Genomic DNA, 24,517 nt, shown 5'->3' with positions numbered 1-24,517 from the left:
TATATATATATATATATATATATTTATTACACTGTATTCTGATTGTCGCGGCATTCAGAGGTCTGATATTACTGTGTAATGACCGTTGCTATGTAGCCCTGCGTTGCTAGGGACGGTGCCCTGACAAGGAGATTCAGCCGTTGCCGGCAGTTTTTTTTCATGTCGCATGTCATACAAAAATTATTATAAATTTCAATAGAATAAACTTGCCTGATTAACTGAAAACAATTATACAATAACGAAAAAAATAATAGCCTATCGAAAATATAAGTCAAGTCAAGAAAATTGATCATCTGAAAAAAGCCCATTTTACTGCGCTGAGACTCACAGCGAGCAACTGACACTGAAGTGTCCCAAAATGCATGTGACAGATCATCTGTTATTATACTTACAGCTTTATATGAAAGAAAAAATGTGTCTCATGAAATTGTTATATTTTTAATGTAAACTGTAAATGTATGTCTATTTAACGTTTAGAGTTATTCCAGCATATGGTAGTCTGAGTAGACTGTTAGCATTGTGACTGAAAATATTTCCCCATAATTTACATGGAGTATTAGATTTTTAAAAGGTATCAGACTATTTGAATGCATTGCAGAGTAGAGAGTTTCACCCTCCTGGTCACAAGCTGAGGTGGATTAAAATGAGCTGTATTAATTCAGCACCATGGACAGCTCCACGGATTTATCATTAAACAGCCACCTGCTCCACCTCAACCTGCGATATCCACGGATTTGAGTCATTCAGTTTTAATTATTAATTAATAGCGTAATCGGGTACGGGCGGATTAAAACCAGCGGACCTCTGTGTTATACTTTCCCAAACTATAGGCTTTATTGTGTGTAGAACCACTTTCTACAGGTGGCGGCTGGCTTAACTCACCAATAATGCGCTGAGAAAAATGTTTGAAATCCAAAAAAAGTAATTTATTACTAAAAAAGGTCAACAAAACAGATTATTTTCTGTCAAACATTTTTTTAAAGATGTGCACTCCACAGACAGAAAGCACCGCACGGAGCGAGGTTTTTGAGCACGTTCAGCCTTCAGTTATAACTGACAGGACTGCAAATATAACAAAAACACTTAAGATGTCATACTTTAAAACAAACTCTCAACTGGCCGGATCAACGAGACCCTCCACCGGGGTCTAGGCTTGTGGCGCTGGTCTGACCCGGCCCGTATGCAGTGGAGGTTCCAGTGCTAGTCCTACCCCCGGAACTTCTCCACCTACGCTGGCTGTCTTCGCCCCCCCTCCCCGCCGTGAATGCAATAAAGGTGGCTTCGTCGGGCACTTTACAGCAGCTCCGCTTCCCAGAGCCAAACTGTCGCTCACTCGGATCTCCTTTCTCAGTTCTTGCCCTGCAATCAAGTCCAGTTGTGTATGATCAGTCCAGAGTCTCTGTCAGATCCACAGGTGAACGCATTGTCTTTGATTACTTGTCGCCATGGCAACCGGTCCACTCAACCCCAGTTCATTAGCCTACAATAAACTATTTTTCGGATGCGTGCGTAGACACGTCATATAATCACAGGGGTCAAAAGTGTCAGCTCTGGAACCAACAACGCGTCGTGTTACGGACGTGTGGCACGAAGCATCGCTATGCTAACTAGCTTGCTATGCTAATCAGACGTGCATGCGTAGACACGTCATGTGATCACAGAGGTCAAAAGTGTCAGCTCTTGAAGCAACAACGCGTCATGTTATGGACGTGTGACACATATATACTCTATAGGTTATATCAGAGTGATAGATAATAACAGAGTGGCGACACTCCCGTAGGACTCCATTGTAAAACATGGCGGACAGAACTTCCGGGTTATGGAGCCCTCTATAGTATAGACCCCGTTTATTTCAATGACAGCATGACAAGAAACTCCTGAGGTAGGGTGATGAAATATCGACCAATTTTAAGTCATTAGGTGTGTTTATTATATTGAAGGTCCTTTATTATGTAGATATCTTTTTTTTTTTGTATGTTCACAATGTAATTATGGTTTTTTTGAGTCAGGAATTATGATCAGTTTTCAGCAATTGCCTGCAATTCATTAGCTCGACGTCGCCAGCTGTGGAGGTTTAGCACCGTTTTGCACCTGACATTTGTGGTGTCCCTGTTTGATTAATGAATCACAGACAAATCACATATAGTTGGGATGATTACTAATGGATTTTATTTAGATTTTATCATCCAAACCTGACGGTGTTAGCTAAGGGTAACGTTAATAGGATGTGTTAGCTTTTATTAGTTTTCTCAACTGTTCCATAAGAAGATAATGTAGGACAGGCGCACATACTTCTGCCTGAGCCTTTATCAAATACCTAACGTTACGTACGGTGTATTCTTTTAATGTTTACATAAGAGTGTTATTATCTTATAATTTAATTCCTGTTTATATGTATTCCGTGGGATGACAGACTAAAATAGGACTACTACTTCACTACTACTACTACTTCTTCTGTCAGCATTTAAGGCATATGTTATGTTTAACTTGGAACTATGTCACAGTCACACTACAGAGGCTAGACAGCTTAAAAATTCTATTTCAGCTTGTCTTTGAATGTTACATTCATAAACTTAACCATATAAGACCAAAACATCGCACAGTGGTTGAAACACTACGGGAGTATATCACAACACAACACCAACCACTGAATTAATGATCTTATTTACCTCTGATATAAAAATATTACATGTTTATATGGAACGTTGAGTTTAATTATTTTAAATTGTGTCTTTTAGGTGATCCTGAAAGAGCACTGTTAAGTTTCTGCTGTCAAAAGACTCCACAAGTGAGGTAGCTAGAAATTACATGAGCAGCAAATTATTTTGTGGCTGTTCCTTTTCTTAGTTGTGTGTGTGTGTGTATCATGTTTTCTTCTTGCAGGGTTTGCCGTTCCTAAAGCTATGCCTTTTCCAGCTCCAGGGATGGGAACAAAGTGACCACCCTTTGCTGAGTCACTTTTTTTAAATTGTACTTCTTTCTTAATCCCAAATTTATTCTGTTTCATTGTGCAAGAGCCCTCTCTGCTCCATCCGCCATCACATTGCTCCCTGAACTCCGACCCTCTTGCTCACTTCCGCCGCCGTCTGTAGCGCCACATTTGAATATTTTGTTTTGTTGTACTTTGGAGATGCAGCAAATCTCTTCTCGTCGAGCTCGCCAGAGTCGTGCATACTGTCGGAGGTCCCGGAGAGCTCTGTTGCTGTTATGTCGTAATGTATGTTGTTGTTTCTAATAAAAAAATTATGAAATCTTGAAATTTTCGAATCTGGTTTTAAAACTTTGCACAGCACAGAATCAGCGCTTTTAAGAGTTTTTAACGACATCTTTTTAGCTACTGACTCTGGTCACTGTGAAATCCTTGTGCTCCTAGACTTAACTGCTGCATTTGACACAGTGGACCATGACATCCTGATTGCTCGTTTGGAGCAGTGGGTGGGCATCAGGGGCTCGGCACTGGAATGGTTCAGGTCCTACCTGTCTCATCGGACATTCTGTGTCAGCCTTGGTGACTCTGTGTCCTCCACTGCTCCTCTCTCATGTGGGGTCCCACAGATTTCAGTGCTGGGCCCTCTTTTATTTTCTTTGTATCTTCTCCCACTTGGTTCTATTCTCAGGAAGCACAGCATTCGATTCCACTGTTATGCTGATGACAGCCAGATCTATGTCCCCCTTAAAAAGGCTGATTCATTCTCCCTTAAGCCACTGTTAAATTGTTTAGATGAGGTCAAGGCCTGGATGGCTCTAAACTTTTTAAATTTTAATGAAAAGAAGACTGAAGTGATGGTCTTTAGTGGCACCTCTGTGACCCCCCCAGTCGACCTGGGTTCCTTGGCACAGTACGCCAAACCAATTGTTAATGATCTGGGGGTAAAAGTGGACGCGGATCTCAAGTTTGACAGCCAAATTAAAGCTGTGGTGAAAACAAGCTTCTTCCAGTTAAGGCAGCTGGCAAAAGTAAAACCTTTTCTCCAGAGACAGCACTTTGAAACAGTAATTCATGCCTTTGTGACCACTCGACTACATTACTGCAATGCACTTTATATGGGGGTCAGTGGGTCCTCCATCGCACGTCTTCAACTGGTACAGAATGCAGCTGCACATCTTTTAACTGGCACAAGAAAGTTTGAGCATATTTCACCAATTTTAGCTTCACTCCTCTGGCTACCCATCCATTTTAGAATTTATTTTAAAATTCTTTTATTTGCTTTTAAATCTCTAAATGGTCTTGCCCCAGCGTACCTCTCTGAGCTTCTGCACCCCTACACACCCAGCCAATCTCTCAGGTCAGCTGACCAGCTGCTCCTGAGGGTTCCCAAAACTAGGCTGAAGCTCAGAGGGGACCAAGCGTTTTCGGTTGCAGCTCCAAAATTGTGGAACGAGCTGCCGCTGCACATTAGACAGGCCTCCTCACTGTCTAATTTTAAAATTCTTCTTAAAACGCACCTCTTTTCTTTGGCTTTTAACACCACGTAGGTTGTTGATTTTATTTAGTATTTTGTCTTTTTATAATGTTTTATTGTGTTTATTTTACTGTATAGCACTTTGGAAACCTTTGTGGTTATTTAAATTGTACTTTATTAATAAAATGGATTGGATTGGATTGGAGAGAGGAGCCGTCCACCACTGTTTTTTTGTTTCATCAAGGTGTTATGGAGTGGATGAACCGGGTTATTCATGATGGCCTTGAACTAGAGGGCTGCATTGGGACTGGGTCCCGCCGGGTCCTGCGGAACCAAATGCAAATATTGCAGGAGCGGGCAGTTTGGACTTTGGCAGCTAAAAAAAAGTACTGCGGGATCTTGGTGCACATGCATAAGCGTTTCCACTCTATATTTATTCATAAATGGACAAATATGCCCTGAACCAGCTTTCATACCAATTTGCCGCTTGCTCCACCTGTCTGTAAGCTCCATCTGTCATGAGACAAACATGAAAGAAGACATGCAGTTTATTGTGTTTCACCGGCGATGAGCTGTCATTACGTGCGACTATTACGCACGTCTGCGCACTCTTTATAACTCACTGTGTGAACCTATGTTGCATAATAAAGATTTGCCCCCTCATAATTTTTAACCGCCCCCTCAGTAACTTCATCCTGGCACCGGGCTTGCCTTAACCTCAGTCACTGCGTGATTATATAAAGGTAGAAAAATAAATAAAATACAGAGGAGGAGAATAGAATATGAAACAGCCTTTATTTCATTAAAAACTAAATGAAAAAAATGAAATAGGAGCGCTATTCCTGACCAGTGCATCAAAAGACATGCAGGCCAGGGAAACGAAACAAACAACCCCATGAATCTCTTTATTAATAGCCTATAAAATGACGTGTTTTCTCCTGCGGGACGGGAGAAGACACAAAATCAATGCATCTCTATTATTGTGCGGGCATAAATTCTCAGTGTTTTCCAGGTGCGGGCGGGAGTGGACATACACATTGCGGGTGCGGGCGGGAGTATAATACACACGTTGCAGTTGCGGGCGATAATGGTCAGAAATTCAGCGGGAGCGGACAGGAGCGGGATGAAGAAAACAGTCCTGCGCAGAGCTCTACCTTGAACATCTTCAGTGTGCATCTCTCCACCAGCTCCTCCAGTGTGTCCAACCACACCTTGAAGAGTTGTGTACATAGTTGTGCCTGCAGTAAATCTCATAGCCTATGGCTTTTTTTAACCATTTCATAGGCCCACCTTTGTTCTGCTGTGCTAATGCTGGAATATGATCTCTGTTAAATAAACTTGTTCTTCCTTAATGCCAAATTTATTATTTTCTGTGATGTAAGAGCCTTCATACATTGTCTTTTAATTTTTCTTGTTCTCACAGACACACAATTGCTCTTATTGTCACATTCATCGTTTAAATACATAAAATGTTTAACTGCAAACCAGAGAGATGCATTGCACCAGATTACAGTTTAGTTGCTAATTTATCTGCAGTCCATGAAGCTAACACAAAGCTTTCCCTCCAAAAAAAAAAACACACAGGTACATTTACAACTCTTATTGAATTACTGTGTATACATCAATGACAGTTACGTGTATTGAGTGGCTGGGTGACAACTAAAAGTGTAATTAGACAAGTTTTTCTGTGTACGGTTTATTTTAATATTTACCGTTCAAAAGCGAGCTCACTGCTGTCTGTCCCATAGAAGAACATGACAGCGGAGGCTGTGTTTGGAACTATTGAGGCTTACAAGAACCACGTGACCGCTCTGGCGGCGACATCAAAGGCTGTCGCCACTCTGTTATTATCTATCGCTCTGGGATATATAGACAGTTTCAAACTGGACAACATAAGCATTCTAAATGGGTCCCTTTGTATTTCCTTTTTGAATGTATGTTAATGCAGAAGCTGACAGGAGGTAAACAGGGACCAAAGTTGTTGCCCTAGCAACAGAATAGCAATGAAACGGTCTATATATACTGTACACATACATATATATATATATATATATATATATATGTATATATATTTATTACACAGCTCTATTAAATGCTGTATTCTGAATGGTCAGTCACGGCATTCAGAGGTCTGATATTACTGTGTAATGACCGTTGCTATGTAGCCCAGCGTTGCTAGGGATGCTGCCCTGACAAGGAGATTCAGCCGTTGCCGGCAGTTTTTTTTTCTCTCCTCCTGATTTATTTTATAAATCAATAAAAATCATATAATTAATCAATATTCTGTCTCAAATTATTTATTTAACTGATAGTTAGCCGTATAATAAGCGGGATAATGTATAATGAGCTGGTGAATACTGGGAAAACATCTCCCTTCAGGGGAATAGAACCCCTCCACTATTCCCCTGTCAGGAGTTATTTTCCCAGTATTCACCGGTTCATTATACATTATCCCTTACATATATATACAGTAGGTATAGATAGATAGATAGATAGATAGAAACTGCATAAATATACAGTACAGGCCAAAAGTTTGGACACACCTTCTCATTCAATGCGTTTTCTTTATTTTCATGACTATTTACATTGTAGATTCTCACTGAAGGCATCAAAACTATGAATGAACACATGTGGAGTTATGTACTTAACAAAAAAAGGTGAAATAACTGAAAACATGTTTTATATTCTAGTTTCTTCAAAATAGCCACCCTTTGCTCTGATTACTGCTTTGCACACTCTTGGCATTCTCTCCATGAGCTTCAAGAGGTAGTCACCTGAAATGGTTTCCACTTCACAGGTGTGCCTTATCAGGGTTAATTAGTGGAATTTCTTGCTTTATCAATGGGGTTGGGACCATCAGTTGTGTTGTGCAGAAGTCAGGTTAATACACAGCCGACAGCCCTATTGGACAACTGTTAAAATTCATATTATGGCAAGAACCAATCAGCTAACTAAAGAAAAACCAGTGGCCATCATTACTTTAAGAAATGAAGGTCAGTCAGTCCGGAAAATTGCAAAAACTTTAAATGTGTCCCCAAGTGGAGTCGCAAAAACCATCAAGCGCTACAACGAAACTGGCACACATGAGGACCGACCCAGGAAAGGAAGACCAAGAGTCACCTCTGCTTCTGAGGATAAGTTCATCCGAGTCACCAGCCTCAGAAATGGCAAGTTAACAGCAGCTCAGATCAGAGACCAGATGAATGCCACACAGAGTTCTAGCAGCAGACCCATCTCTAGAACAACTGTTAAGAGGAGACTGCGCCAATCAGGCCTTCATGGTCAAATAGCTGCTAGGAAACCACTGCTAAGGAGAGGCAACAAGCAGAAGAGATTTGTTTGGGCCAAGAAACACAAGGAATGGACATTAGACCAGTGGAAATCTGTGCTTTGGTCTGATGAGTCCAAATTTGAGATCTTTGGTTCCAACCGCCGTGTCTTTGTGAGACGCAGAAAAGGTGAACGGATGGATTCCACATGCCTGGTTCCCACTGTGAAGCATGGAGGAGGAGGTGTGATGGTGTGGGGGTGTTTTGCTGGTGACACTGTTGGGGATTTATTCAAAATTGAAGGCACACTGAACCAGCATGGCTACCACAGCATCCTGCAGCGACATGCCATCCCATCCGGTTTGCATTTAGTTGGACGATCATTTATTTTTCAACAGGACAATGACCCCAAACACACCTCCAGGCTGTGTAAGGGCTATTTGACCAAGAAGGAGAGTGATGGAGTGCTGCGGCAGATGACCTGGCCTCCACAGTCACCGGACCTGAACCCAATCCAGATGGTTTGGGGTGAGCTGGACCGCAGAGTGAAGGCAAAGGGGCCAACAAGTGCTAAACACCTCTGGGAACTCCTTCAAGACTGTTGGAAAACCATTTCAGGTGACTACCTCTTGAAGCTCATGGAGAGAATGCCAAGAGTGTGCAAAGCAGTAATCAGAGCAAAGGGTGGCTATTTTGAAGAAACTAGAATATAAAACATGTTTTCAGTTATTTCACCTTTTTTTGTTAAGTACATAACTCCACATGTGTTCATTCATAGTTTTGATGCCTTCAGTGAGAATCTACAATGTAAATAGTCATGAAAATAAAGAAAACGCATTGAATGAGAAGGTGTGTCCAAACTTTTGGCCTGTACTGTATACAGTAATAGTCTATATATATATACACATGTCACACGTCCGTAACACGACGCGTTGTTGCTTCAAGAGCTGACACTTTTGACCCCTGTGATCAGACGACATGTCTACTCACGCACGTCTGATTAGCATAGCAAGCTGGGGGGATGAAACTTTGATCACTAAATCAAGCCATTTAAGGAACAATATAACCCTGTCTGCACGGATGAACGGGCCGCATGATGAGGTCAAACAGATCATGTGCATAATTAACCACAAAACAAGCAAATACTTCATCTTAATGACATATAACACTCATTATGCTTCAGCTGAATCTTCTAAGCAAATGACCATGTTGAATTGAAATTAGTTTATCACGTTAAATGTCCAAAATTTTATGAAATCGCTCCAATGCGTTAACCAATCTTTGTGCATAATCACACAGCCTGATATGCCCTGGCAAACACAGTGGGACTATTTTCTAAAAGCACAGAGCAAAGAAATGTCTTCTTTTTCTCCCCTGGTCTGCTGTCAGCAGCAGTGGCGGCTGCAGCGGGGATTTCAGCACCACGGACAGCACGCATACAAAGACTTGACAAGCATCTCCTTTAAATGTGTTTGCTGCTAGAGAAATTATACATAATAAATGAAGACAGTGACATTTTCAATAAAAATCAACGAGTTGAACGTTCATTTCAAGCTTTTGTAGTACAACGAATTTCAGAATTATGCGAGCAAGAGTGAGAGCGGGCGGCAGTGTTTGATGCAGGAAACTCGATATGGACTTGAAAATCAATTTCGGAGTGGGGGGCTGTCCCCTGTTGGAACATTGTGGACGCACAGCCCTTCACCACCTGGATCCTAAAATAAACACCTGTTTTATTACATAATCATGCTTCCGTGTTGCGCCATTCAAATAACAAGGATTGCGGTTTAATACTCTTAATTATAACAGCCAGCTTATTGAAAAATGTCAGGTTTAAATCGGGCTTGGGCCCATAATTACAGTTAATTGGACGGGCCGGGCCGGTCCCGGACATAACGTGCACAGGCTCGGGCCGAGTCGGGCTGGATTTTTTGGGACCAATCTAAGCTCTATTAGCCGCTCTCATGGAAAGGGGGTCAGTTCCGGGGAACCCACATCCACTCGTTTCCCCTGAGCCACCTCAAGAACTGCCTGCTCTCGCTCTGCAGCTACGCAAGTCCCTCCTGATCAAAACGCCGCTCCACCTCTGAGCACAGCCTCTGTATGTAGTCAGGCAGGCTGCATCAAAAGCAAAGATCTATGCATTAATGATATGAAAGAGATAAATGTAAGTCAGACAAATTGAGTTTAAATTCAGATTCTTTTCTTTTTTTTAAAAGTTTTTTTAGGCTGATGGGGTGCGGGGGAGGTGGATGGGAGGGGGTGCGGCCGCACCCCCTGCACCCCTAGTTCCGACGTCTATGCCCGCGATGTGGGCAGCCGGGTCCAGCCACAGCTGCTACTGCTGCCAAGTAGGGGCTGCTAGCCCCGCCCGTTGGAAAGAGTGTGGGATATACCACTACTAGGAATGGGAGAGGGGGACTAAATCTTTTAAGATTTAAGGATGTCTGAAAAGCTGTTTCCGTAAACAGTCAAATTCGCAAAAGGGCAAAATGCGAAAAAAAAATGTAAACATACAGATGGAGGTTTGCAGCATTTAGGATCCAATTCAATAATAGGCTATATATTCACAATTAGGCTGTTGTAGCCTATATACATGTACACGCGTACTGATAAGACGTGTGAGCACGTCATGTGAGTGGAGCGCACAACGCCTGCGCGTCATGTAGCGGGTGTGTGTGTAACACTCGTGTCTCCATAGTAACCCTATGTAAAATGTAGGCGTGCGCACACACAGTTAGATTAGATCTGATGTGTCGTAAGTAGGCGCAAGTGACGTGTTGTAGTGTGGTTGGGTGAAACGTTTGACCCCTCATAGTGTGTGTGTGTGTGTGTGTAAGTCCCACAAAGTTCAATGCTCAAAGAGAATTCAGTTCATACCGCTATAAAGTCCGTTCCGGTTATCCCACAAACCCAACTCAAATCAGTCCAATCCAGTTTACAGTCAATATACCCAACACCCAACTCAAAAAGTCTGTTCCGGGTTTTCCAGCAGATCTCCAGCAAGCAGGCAAACAGACAAATCAAAGAAATAGCCTATATACAAACTATCAGCTTCTGACCTGGCAGGTCAATGACAGTATTTGCAACATTCACCCCGAGTACTCACGGTACCGTGAACGGTCAGTCAGTCGGGGTAGTCAGGTCAGCTAGGTGTTGTCGGTGCCAGCACTCCGGGGAAAATCTCCGGCTTGGGAAAGTAATCCGTCTGTCCGACACAGACTCCAGGCCACCGCTCCCCACTCGCAGGTACAACGACGCGGACTAACATGCGATCGGGACCGAGGGTATGATGACGTCTCTCTCAAATACACACACTGGCCGTCTCTCTCTCATTCACTGGCTTATCTAAACTTCCGTGTCTGTGGTGTCAGTGTTGGCGGGTTATTCCTGATTGGATGATTGATTGATTGCAGGTGTGGTCTGTGTGAAACATGAATGAATGAACTTTCTGAATGGAGTAGTGATGCCATTCTGGGCAGTTGCTACAATGTGATGAGGAAAAATGCATGCAGTGCAATGAGTCCTTTCTTAAATTTAGGGAAATAAAAGAGAGGGAGAGAAAGATTCTTTCAAAAGACACGTTTTAAGTCTAAGCAGGAACAGAAAATAGTGAAGGTATGCTCACACACCAGTGACCATGTAGACTCATATAAAGTCAAATGACAGATTATACAGATTTGTTACATTTTATTGATTTCCATTTTCTTCTCTTTCTTTAGATGGAAATACTTCCGAATCAGATCCTCTTTTGTGGGGCTGTCCAATGCTGACCCTGACAAAAAAAGGGAGAAAAAGATAAAGAGACAACATTTTTCAGCAAGAACAGGCTGCAGCACATTACCCAGTCTGCAGAGAAAACCTTCAGCTGCAATCTGCCGTCTCTTGTGGACCTGTACACATTGGGCCTCATTCTGCAAACACATTTAGAACTTTCTCAGACCATGTGTATGCACAAATTATGACAGCCTGGCTGTCGTACAAAATATTGAAACTTGCCTTTTAACTAAATATAAAGCATATCAAAACCATATTCATTAAAAAAACTTTAACAGAAGTCTTGGAAGTGTTTTTATGGTGGATTTATTTGATTTGATTTTCCTTGTTTTTATGATTTTAATATAAATGTCATGATAAAGGGTTTTTTGGGGAGTTTTTCCTGATCAGCTGTGAGGGTCCAAAGGACAGAGGGATGTCGTATGCTGTAAAGCCCTGTGAGGCAAATTGTGATTTGTGATATTGGGCTTTATAAATAAAATTGATTGATTGATTGATAATCTGGGGAGCATATCTATGTTTCCAGGGTTCTATGTTCCCCACTTAACCCTGCAAAAAAGGTTCTATGTTCCCCGCTTACACAAAAAAGGTTCTATGTTCCCCGCTCAACCAAGCGGGAAACATAGAACCCTTTTTGGTTGAGCGGGAAACATAGAACCCTTTTTGGTTGAGCGGGGAACATAGAACCCTTTTTGGTTGAGCGGGGAACATAGAACCCTTTTTGGTTGAGCGGGGAACATAGAACCCAGGAAACATAGAACCTTTTTGGGTGGTAAGTGGGGAACATAGAACCCGGGAAACATAGGGATGGCCCCTTTATTATGAGTAGCAAAAGTGTCTTTTCCGTCCTCCTCCTCGGACTCGGGCAGTGCAGCGTTGTGTCCACGGTACAGAATGAATGGGAGGAGGTGGCACTTAGCGCTGATAGACAGCAGGCATATCAGAGAAAACATTATTTCATGATTGTTTCACAGCGGTTCAGCTCTAAACACTAATAGATAATATTTAATTTTATATCACAAAAACTAATATCAAATTATTTATGATATGAGCTGTTAAAAGTCTATAATGAATAAGTCTACAATATAATCATGACCTCTGTATTATACATTAAAAAATCTTCAGAAAAGAAGGCCTCCGAACTGAAACCTGGGGTGTCCCAGAAAGTTAGTTACAGTAACGTTAGCTAACATTACTACTACGGATACACTACTCGTGTAGAACTCAAAGTTTCTAGCACGCTAACATCAGCTGTGTAAATCTGCTTCACTTTCATTATACAGTAAAAGATGAGGGCCACATGTGAAAAACAGAATACGTACCTTTCTGTGTTGTCTGTCCCAGCTCCAACTTTCCTCCAAACATAACTTTCTTCTTCTCGCTCACTTGTCTGCTCCATATGTTGATACGTCCGTTGTCTGTCTCTCGGGTGGAAGCTCAGCACTGCCCCTAGAGGCCTGAAGCACTTCCGTTGTATGAGTGTATATGCAGTGTTTTCCCGTTGCATTTGTTTTCTTATTTGCAGCACGTTTCTGTATATGCAGCATGTTTCAGTATATGCAGCGTTTTCCCATTGCATTTGTTTTCTCATATGCAGTGCGTTTCTCTATTTGCAGTGCGTTTCTGTATATGCAGCACGTTTTTGTATTTGCAGCATTTTCCTTTTGCATTTGTTTTCTTATATGCAGTGCGTTTCTGTATTTGCATCGCATGTGTCCTTGTCGGCCAGCGTAGTAATGGGCCATTGTTCCTCAATGCTGTACTGGATGACAACAACATTTGGAAAAGTTGTTCATAGAGCTACATTGTACACATTTGTAAAATTTCTTACAGTTCTACCCACGGGGAGCACTACAATAACAATAAAACTTGATATCTTTACAATTCAGTTAAATAAAATCAAACTTGGTAATCAAGTTCTCCATGAGCATGTGCATGACACATTTAACAATTAACACAATTGTCCCACCTTGTGGCCATTAGTAGAACACTGCCATACTACTTATTAACTGCCATGGCTCTTTAATGTAATGTTGCATGGTAACCAAATTCAGCAAAGTTGTACAAATAGAAATGTTAAATAAGTCTGTAGCATTTGAGAGAATTTTAACTGTAGGTACCACTTTAAGATTTGAAAATTGCTGTTGTAGTAGCAGCTTGCAGTTGGCAGCAGATTCAACTGGGAGCAGCAGTAACAAATTCCAACTCTCACATACATTTGCTTTAGAAAATGTAAACACAATAGTTCTCTTTGCTCTATTTAATAGGTGCTGCCAGTCACTTCTTGTGATGGTACCTGACCCTATTTTATAGGCCTCTGCTCGAAAATTGCATATCCATAATGAAATGAATATATCTCTTCTTCCACAAGGTCTATTTGAATACTTTTGGTGTCATGGTAAAGGGAACACTTGTGAGATTTGTTAAGATGTGTAAATATCAGTATATGTGTTATATGTGAGGAGTAAATGAAGATGGCACACAGCACAAATGAAATATTTTGAGGTTCGCCTAAAAAGAAAAGCATTTTTAGGATGAGTATCCCTTTATAATGATGCAGCAGCAGCTCTAAACCTCTATCAAATCATAGTAGGCTACAATATGTGAACATTAACTCTGCAAAGGCTGATTCTGATAAAGTGAAGCAGAACAATATTAGAGAGGTTTTAATACAGAAAATTCAGGCGAGCTCTCCAAAATTGCACCATGTTTGCTTGTGATTTTTGTCATGTACAATCCTATATCTTTCATTTTTTGTTTCTGTAAATCCCTACTGATGTTTAGGATATACACATACAACTGTCCGTTTCGTTTTTTTCCTCCATTTCCCACTCCAAACTGACCAATATGCACCTACTACATTTGAACCTGTTTCTATTCTGAGCTTTGGAGGCCCGTATCTCTGCAAAGGCTTGGCCAATTTGAGTGATTGACACCTCGTTTGATTCGTTAGAGCCAATAGACTGAAGCTATATCCACCAAAATGAGACAGTGACAGCACTGTAAGCCAATCAGAGTCAGCAGAATGCATTGTGGGGAGATGTAGGCTGCTGCAAGTGGTCATTGTTTTTGTTCCCCCGGAACCTTTTTTTCCGCCCGGATTCATTTGAATGATGGACAACTTTCGGTAGTACGCGAACGGAGTGTGAATGAACAGCAGAATGCGCATTTTACGGCGAAATTAATAAGGTAAGAGCCATATTACCAATAAATTTTGGCAAAGAGATTTCTGTTGTTGTTGTTCTTTGGGCTGTAGCTCTGTGATGGTTAAGGGAGAGTGATTTGGAGTATACATGTGGAAAGAGTGGAGTCTCAGCTTTTATTTGAGATGAATGGTGTGTGTTTTGAATAACATGTGGCCGAGTTAGAGCCCGAAATATACCGAGTGGGTCAGGATATGGGTGCTGTTGGAGTTAGTTGTTGTTGTTGTTTATTTAGTTGATGTTAAAACTGAGTTTGGGGCATGTAAAAAGTTTTTTACAGCCTTGTAGCTGAAGTTCTGCTGTTAAATTTGATGGGCAACATCACTATATTCTTTGTGATCAGTGTATTGATACACACCAGGCCTTTATTAGCAGCTCTAGAGGTCCCCCAATTGGGACTTTAGGGCTCAACAGGTTTTAATCAATGTTTATATTCTTCTTGTTCTTCCTACCATAAAATCAGGCAACCCACACAAAATAAAATTAACCAAAAATAAATGAATAATAAATAACAATCAACCAAACTTTGCACATAGGTCCAGTCCTACACAGAACTTCTACAACGAAAATCTGGGGCTAATAGTCCTGATGGTGATGCCACAGCAACTATCTTAAGAATAAAACTTTGAAAATACAAGTCAGTCTTAAGTGCTACAATTTTGTAACTTTCACCACAATGTACCATCATTCTGTTTTTTTAAAAAACTGGGAAACTAACTACAACATTTGCATTTTCTGAAGAAAAAGCCTGTAAGAGTTGGAAGCTGCTGCTGCTACAGCTCCCAGCTGGTTATGTTTAGCCAACACACGCATATAGTTAGGCAAAAAAAGCATGTGGTTTGGTTTAGGCAATAAAAGAATTGTGGTTGGGTTTAGGCAACAAAAAGCACTTGGTTGAGTTTAGGAAAAAAGAACAGGGTTTGGCTTTACAATGACATGGGAGGCAAACACCAGCCTCCCGGCTGAAAGTTGGTGGTTTTAAGACCCATCCACCACCTCTACCACCACCCCTATCCCTACCTGCCCCCTTAACTTACATTGTTGCCTTATCGCGTTTCCCCCTGACATCACTGGGTGTCGTTACAGAATAACAGCACCTGGCCACGTGTCATGCCAACGTGAAAGGACAGCTTAATTTGTCGGTGTCTGACACCAGAAATCACTGACCAAGCTGCAGTACTCAACGGCTTTGAAGAAAGACCAGGCCGCTTAATCCCACTCCTGCTCACTCCCACTAGATTTCTGAACATTTCTGCCCCATCCTGCAGGGTGTGTTATCTATTCTCGCTGATTACCGCAGAGTGTGTGTCAGCTCCCACTGCACCCACAAACATTCTGACCATACATTCCTGCATGATAGATTTATTATCAGTAGACTGAGACTTCTCCCATAGAAATCATGTTATTTTACTGTGGTACTAAGAAAGATATGCATACCTGTCAGTAATAAGTAGCAAAACTGTGTTCTAGTGCGTAATTACATTCATAATTACAGTTAATCTTGTGTTTCTGGGATTCAGTGTTATTATCTGTAATATTCCTGCGAAATTCCTCCAAATTTCTGACTTGCCTCACTTTTTTGTATTGTAATGTCCTGCTTTTAACTTCTCTTCCACTTCACTTGTTGACGTCTCCATCCTTTTAAACTCCAGGACCACACTTTTCTTTCTGTTGACCATCCACTCCCACCTGCGGCAACGATAAAACCGCCCATTCCTGCATAATTTGAGTTGGGTCCTGCAGTAATGGCGGGATCCCAATCCCAATGCTGTCCTCTAGCATGCTCTTCTCATTTGTCTTCCTCCTTTTCCTGTTTTAATCATTCCCCTTTTATCCTCCTTCTTCCTCCTCCTCAAAATGCCGGGCCCCAAGTCACCGCTGTATAACTGCTGTAATGTTCCTTGCTATACTAATAACATTTTCCATTGACTGACTAATTTTCTTATATTTTTATCAGGGGCAGACAAGGTAAAATAGTTACTGTTACAACATATACCATCTTTATCAAACATTTCAATACTGATTCTGATATAGACTATGTGACATGAGTTAACAAGCAATGCAAAGCTTATAGATTAATAACTCACTGCAACAAAAGGTCTGTTGGATATTCATACTTTAACAGGCTTATTCTCCTAAATGTCACCAAGTAGAGGGCTGCATTGGGATTGGGTCCCGCGGGACCCAACCCAAATCTTGCGGGAGTAGGCAGTTTGAACTTTGCTGTGGGCGGGAACGGGCGGCTAAAAAAAACACTGCAGGATCGGGATGTAGCCTGTAGCGACAGGATGGAGTTAACAAATGATGTGGAAAAGAAGCTCAAACAAGGTATGAAGGCGCACTGAGCCCTCTACTTCCCAGTGCTCTCAAAGCTGGCGCGTTTCATCTTCAGTATCCCCGCATCCAGTGCACCTTCAGAGCGGACCTTTAGTGTCTGTGGGCGCATCTTGGAAGAGAGACGCACGGGATTGGGACCGCAGTCGTTCAGCAACATTCTCTTCTCCATAGCAATATTATGGCCAAGTGATTCATTTGTTAAATTCATTCGTTTCATTCAGTAACTTTGTTTATTTTCTGTTATTTATTATTGTTATTTGAGCCACTCACAGCCTACTCTCGTTGCTATTTGTTAATTACATAAAGAGGCGTGATGATGATGATGCCGGTGTTATTGAGCATAGGCTTTATCTTTATCTCATTAATGTTTCTTATTCAGGTCTCTCTTAGAAAAGAGACTTTAACCTCAATCATTGCGTGATTATATAAAGGTAGAAAAATAAATGAAATACAGAGGAGGAGAATAGAATATGAAACAGCCTTTATTTCATTAAAAACTAAATGAAAACAACGAAATAGGAGCGCTATTCCTGACCAGTGCGTCAAAAGACATGCAGACCAGGGAAACGAAACAAACAACCCCATGAATCTCTTTATTAATAGCCTATAAAATGACATGTTTTCTCCTGCGGGACGGGAGAACACACAAAATCAATGCATCTCTATTATTGTGCGGGCATAAATTCTCAGACTTTTGCAGGAGTGGGCAGGAGTAGACATACACATTGTGGGAGTGGGCAGGAGTGTAACACACATGTTGCAGTTGTGGGCAGTAATGGTCAGAAATTCAGCGGGAGCGGGCAGGAGCGGGATGAAGAAAACAGTCCTGCACAGGGCTCTACCACCAAGCACAGCAAATAGCAGGTTTTAAATTCTTGATCCACTGAAGCTTAACTGATGTAGGAGTGGTTGAGACAATTAAGCACTTTGGCAAAAAAAAAAAAAAAAAAGAAAAGAAAGTTAGACCCAATTTTCACGTGATCTGGTTTTGGATGATGACATCAGTTCTGCCTGCATTGTGATTGTATCTTGTTAGGCAATGTTGGTGGACATTGCCACCCCATTTTTGGTGTACTGCTTTACTGACCTTTGCTCTCTGGTTTTGGAACCAGACCTGGACCACACGTACACTGAGTCCTGTCTCTGTAGCCAGGGTCTCTCTCACCTGCAAGTCACAACACAGTCACTCATCAGCCATTTTTACATACTAACATCATGGCCTCTAGTTTCGCAGACCGGGCGAGGCGGAGGCGCAGCGCACCTGCGCTTCACCAACTGGGTGTGGCCTGGTGGATTTTGTAAGTTTGGCACACCGTGCGCGCTGTCGCAGCTACTCCTCTTTCCCACCTCCTCCCTCCTACCTGCGCAAGTCGGTAGGAGGGAGGAGAGAAGGCGTGGAGTGGGTTTTACACAGACGATTCACATCACACCAATCAAATTAGCCCCTCTCCTCACCCTTAAATGCGCCACGCAGAGGGGTAATGAGAGTTTACTCAATTCGCCATGGCGCAAGAGAGCAGCAGCGTCAGACGGCCAAACTTCTCCCAGGAGGAAACTGATGTTTTGGTCCGGGAGGTCCAAGCTTGCAATTTCGGAACTGCAGGCAGACCTCCACGGGCTGATGATGCAAAGGTAGCCTGGGAGGAGGTCACCACAATTGTAAATCAATGTTACGTTTCTCTCGTGCGCGCGCGCTCTCTCTTTCTCTCTCGCAGTCTCACTCTGTTTCTTTTCTTTTGACTTTTCTAAGATGACAGATGCTGAATATATACTCCCTATCTGATGCTGTGGCTGTTTGTGGTTGGCTGAGAGGGATGTGAACTCATTAGTTTAAAGGCTGTGTTAATCAAATCAGGTTGGGTTTCCATTACGTGTGCCAAATATGCCAAACGTGCCAAACGGTGCCAATCCCCTTTGATCTGACATCAGATGTGACGGGACAGTCGATATAGAGATACATTTATGTGCTGATTGCAGATAGTTGCATTGAATAGTGGGTTTTGTTGGTATTTATTGCATCGTTAATGTGTCTGACATTCTGGAGACCTGCCTGTGAGGTTTTGGTGACGTGTGCGCACTGTCCGCCAGTCAGCCAAACTGCCACTACACTGGCTGCGCTCCGTCTGCACTGACAGTAGACCTGGTTTCAGCTAGCAAGCTTTTAGCGCACCTTCGGCGAAGCCTTTTGGCACGAAACTGTCACTGCACCAAGCTGGATCTGTCGACACCTCCCCCTGCTGCACCACCACACCCATCTCAGCGCACCTCGGTCTGCCAAACTACCAAACTGAGCGCGCCTCGGGTTGTGCTACTCGAAACTAGCTCTGCGCGGGGTTCGCCACCCTGCACCGCGCCGGGAAACTAGAGGCCCATATGTGTGCTAGTGTAGGGCAACTATTCCCAAATGTAGATAGGCATTGTTTTCATTGAATTCATTTTGTTTTGGCCTAAGAAGGGACAATGATATATGACATGAATTTAACTATCAGAATAAACTGTTTAATATGAATAATTATATCTCACTGCATTTATTTATCTAATGATCTGAATGTTGTGGCCATTCTAAAATATTTGTGACAAAGTACAGTCTACAGTTTCCTTTTGCTCCTGGGGCGGGAGTAGCTCAGTCCATATGGACTTCAGGGTCACCAGCTCAAGTCCCCTGTCCAGAACAAAGAAATATGGAGTATGGACTGGTAGCTGGAGAGGTGCTAGTTCATCTGCTGAGCGCTGTTGAGGAGCCCTTGAGCAAGGCACCAAGCCCCCAACTGCTCGGCGCATCTGTTCATGGGCAGCCCCCTCACTCTGACATCCCTCCTTTAAATGCATGTATAGGTCCTGTTTGTGCATGTGTGCACAAATTTCCCCTTGGGAATTAATGAAGTATATCTCCTTCTTCTTCTGCTTCTTCTTATGTCAGTGTACCTTGTTTTCACAGAGTCTCAGTACACTGCTGTGCATTTTGTTGTGTGCTGCTGGTAGGCTACTTTTATTGAACAGTACAGCCTCATGCTGGGTTCACACTGGATGTGACCCACTTATGTTGGCACCCATGTTAACCAATTGGGCTGTTCACATAGGGCAGGGCCGGCTTGCGATTGCAGCGATAGTTTGGGCGCCTGGTTTATTTTCTCTGAAAGACATGAGCGAGCCATGAGCAAACTATACTATACCATACCATGTATATTATATAAATGATGATGATGACCGTAAGTGCTAATATCATAGGCAACTGGACTTGCTTGCGTTTCTTGAAGACGTTTCGCCTCTCATCCAAGAAGCTTCTTCAGTTCTAAATGACTGGTACGAAGTTGCAAGCTATAAACCATGTGTGGGTGGGAACCCTTGCAGAGTCGTAGGGGTCACGTGAGCTCTTAGTTTCAGAGTCGTTAAGGTCACATTGTGAGTCTTTGACCCACCTGGCTTACGACACCACTTATTCCCCACCTACAATGCAGTCTTGGGATCCCTCCCCAGACGACTTCACACCCATTCACCCCTGGTCCCACCTGACCCTAACGACTCACATGGTGGCCAGGTGGGTCAATGACTCACATTGTGACCTTAACGACTCTGAAACTAAGAGCTCACGCGACCCCTACGACTCTGCAAGGGTTCCCACCCACACAGGGTTTATAGCCTGCGACTTCGTACCAGTCATTTAGAACTGAAGAAGCTTCTTGAATGAGAGGCAAAACGTCTTCAAGAAACGCAAGCAAGTCCAGTTGCCTACAATATTAGCACTTACGGGCCTGTTGTTACCATGACCTGGATGACTGAGAATCTTCACCGACAAGATGATGATGACAAAACTTCCAGTACAATATCTCACTATGCTGACTCCTCTTGCTCACCTTTCTGCAGGGTTTGGAGGAGACCTCAAAGGAGGCCTTAAAAGCTCTCCTCTGCTGGGTGGTGAGGATGGTGCGTGGTCGTTTGGGTCGGTGAGGGTCCTTGCTGTCATTGCTGCCTTTCCCTGCTGCAGGGCACTTCTCTGACTTCACATCCAGATCCTCATCCTCACTCTTACCTGTCACCAGACAGAAAGAAACAAATACACATCTTTTATTTTAATGCAGATTTGACTTGACTGCAGGTTTCTCTCGAACTGCAAGGCAAGGCACAATTCAACTGCAATGATGCAAATGAGAATCAGTCTTTTATTTGTTGGATATGATTTCAAATTCACTGGGTTTGTAATAGCCTACAATAGAATCCCCAGTGTTACCTGACTCTGAGTTGTCTGGACTGACTGTGCTGAGCAGGTCCCTCTCCCTCTCATAGTCACTCTTGCACAGCAGCTGACCTTCTTTCAGAACAAACTTGTCTCCTTTGCAAAGCTGGCGTTTGCAGATGCAGCAGCAGAAGCAGCTGAGATGGTAAACACTCTGCAGAGCTCGCATTACAAACTCTGTGGGTGCTATCTTCTCCAGACACATGGTGCACTTGGTGGCAAACAACCTGAGGACAAAGGAGAGACAGGAGTGTTAACCGTGAAGGAAGTATGGTGGGGGGAGTGTTCAACAACCCAAGCATACACAACAGGAGTGACATGTCTTTACCAATATTTGGGAGGACAGAATTGCCCCTACTACTTGTTTAGCAAACTTGTTATGTTTGGAGTGAAGTCATAATTGCGATGTGCCCTCTCTGAGGCTTCTTCTCAAAGATGATCATTTATGGCATGTTTGCATTAGACTGAAAGGGAGGGGTTAATCTGAAGGCTCACATAATGTACAAATCAATCAGTCATTTATTATTTCATTCATACATTTTCAATCATTTTCCGTAACCACTTATCCTGTTTGGGGTCGCGGGGGGCTGGAGCCTATCCCAACTGACATTAGGCAAGAGGCAGGGTACAACCTTGACAGGTTGCCAGACTATTACAGGACTGACACATAAAGACAGACAACCATTCATGCTCACATTCACACCTACGGCCAATTTAGAGTCACCAATTAAGCTGCATGTCTTTGGACTGTGGGAGGAATTTGGAGTACCTGGAGAAAACCTACACTAACACAGGGAGAACATGCAGACTCCACACTAAAGGGCTTCTCCACCATGGGTTCAAACCAGGAACCTTCTTGCTGTCAGGCGACAGTGCTGACCACTGCACTGACGCGCCACCCCCCATTTATTTATTGGTCATATGGAATCATACAAGGTACAACTCCATTGAAATGTGATTCTGTCAGCTCCTTCAATTTGTGCATTGTGATTTAGTCCTTTTGCAGATTGTAGGCTACTGCTTTACAATTGTCCATGTTTCCAGACTGGCTGTATCCCGCATGTTAATGACATTCTGGATGGTTTTGGTAAACCATGGTTTCTGGTTGTGAAATTATTTAACTGTAGTTTGGGGCTCAGTTGCTTCTGTTGTCTAACACATTAAATCCACCACAGACTCAGTAAATTGATGGATGTTGTTGGTGTCACTGGGAGGATGCATCGTTGTTTGTTTATATATCTAAACCTCAAGATGGCCAGGGGCCTGTTGTTCGAAAGTAGAATTAATCAATCCAGGATAAGTGGAAAAGTGAGGCTGGACAAATTCCCCTAAGTCCATCCTGGCTTAATTGGTTGTTCGAACACCAAGCCAGACTGAGGAGGCGCGGCTTTGTCAAGCCAGGTGTAACTTATTCAGGAGAGTGCGTGTCCACGGCTTTCTTAAATAGACCCCGAAATCAATCACAGACTCACCGATGCAGCAATGGAGAGGGCACGTGCCGCATACTTCTCACCCAGTGAGCAGCGTCTCATCATGGACACTTATGAAGAGGTAAAACATATAATCACAAAGAAAGGAAACACTGCAGTGATAATAAAGCAGAGAGAGAGTGTGTGGCAAACAATTGCGGACCGACTGAATGCATAAGTAATCTAAAAATATACATGTGCTGCGCAAATGAATGTCATAATTACAATTAAAGTTCCTTCCACAAATTAACAGTTGTACACTTTGCCTTAAAGGTGAGCAGTGGAAGTTAAGCAACTGCTGATTTCACACCAGCAGAAGAGCTCGCCCTGGATCAGAACCGAGGCAGGCCGATGATGGAGGAGGGAGGGGGGGGGGGACCGTCCTCTTCATACAAGGTACATTATTCCAGTATACTGTACATGGAATCAATCATTTTATTCATTCATTAATCAACCATTGGTGTTATGTGGACTGTCTGACTTTGGATTGTCTTGCAGTGTAAGACAAATTGACAAATTAAAAGAAAAACCTTAAGGAAACTGGACTTAGAAATTAAGAAACTAGAGAAAGAAGTAAGTGACTTTAATGCACATTGTAAGCATGACTGTGATGCAATGTATTAATCAATATTATTTCTCTCTTTCTCTCCACAGCTCAAAGCAGACAGTGACTGATTACAGTATTTTTCATTTAAATAAAATGAAGTCAAAGAATATTGTGGTTTCATCTTCATGTTTTCATTCATTGATGTAAAGTACTACACTGGAGTTATTGGTCGAGTTAATTGGGAATATAATTTGGGAAGGTCATACAGTTATGATACCTAATAACCACTAATTGTGTTAATGCCAAATACACATACTTGTATGTTTATTCCAACAGTTAATCCTTTTATTGATAAGGATATGTGCATGCCAAAGTATGTTTGGGCTGTGACAAAAATAATGTTTTAAATGTTAAATGTTTTTTTTTATTATTGTAGGCTTAATGTATTTTGTTCAAAAATGAGGCAAATACGTACATAAGAACATGAAATGACGGTAAAACACATTGATTTCCGATCGCAGTGACAGCTGACTGGACAGATAAGGCACCAGACTAAATTAAGCCCGGTTGTTAGCCTGGTTGGGACCAGGCTAAGTGCACAGAATAAATATCCATTGCAACATATGTGCTTCTGCTTTCAAACAACCGAATCAACGCTAAATTAAGACAGGATAACCAACATATCTCGGCTTAATCCCTTATCTAGGTTTCGAACAACAGGCCCCAGGTGGTCGCTCCTCCTAAACACAGGCAGTGCTGCTATGCAGCCGCTACTGAACAGCGTATTTACAGTAATCCAGAGTGTTTATTCCCTTTGTGGTACAGGGTGAGCAGGAACGGGACAGCATCTCACATTCCACTTTTCTAACACATGTACTACGTTTGCAATTTGAGCAGTATCTTTGCTGTGTATTGAGAGATTTAGACTTCTTTACAAAAATTAAGTTGAATCACTTAATTCTGAATCGATTTTCATGAAATTTTGGGCTTGTTTGGTTGAACATGATACTGGTTATTAATTGGAATAAAATTCTAATCAGTTCCATTCCAAAACATTGACCTTCTGAACAGTCATAACTTCCTCTTACACGAATCACGTGACAAAGGGGTATGGCAGACTGAGTCGTTTGGCATCCACATAAGCCTACCAGAGAAATTAATTAATATATACCTCTGATCTCTTAAAAGTTTAGCGTGCAAACTAAGGGAATTCATTTTTAAACCCAAGTTGATTTTATGTCAAGTGAAACACGCACCCGTGAGACAAGACAGACGGAG

General features: G+C 42.4%; 1 protein-coding gene across 1 annotated transcript in view; it reads right to left on the bottom strand.

Moving 5' to 3' along the window:
- The window catches only part of LOC117269471 (LIM homeobox transcription factor 1-beta-like), a 202,208-nt gene that overhangs the window by 57,263 nt on the left and 120,428 nt on the right, over positions 1-24,517 (bottom strand). The window contains exons 3-5 of the mRNA XM_078162379.1: positions 21,218-21,450; positions 20,844-21,019; positions 18,077-18,154 (exon numbers count right to left, since the gene is read on the bottom strand). Of these exons, the coding sequence (XP_078018505.1) occupies positions 18,077-18,154; positions 20,844-21,019; positions 21,218-21,450 (487 nt within the window). The remainder of the gene's footprint in view (positions 1-18,076; positions 18,155-20,843; positions 21,020-21,217; positions 21,451-24,517) is intronic.

The sequence above is a fragment of the Epinephelus lanceolatus genome, chromosome 19 (assembly GCF_041903045.1).
Source record: "Epinephelus lanceolatus isolate andai-2023 chromosome 19, ASM4190304v1, whole genome shotgun sequence".
NCBI lineage: Eukaryota > Metazoa > Chordata > Actinopteri > Perciformes > Serranidae > Epinephelus > Epinephelus lanceolatus.
Note: the sequence above shows the minus strand (reverse complement) of the source record. Positions and strands in the feature narration are given on the sequence as shown.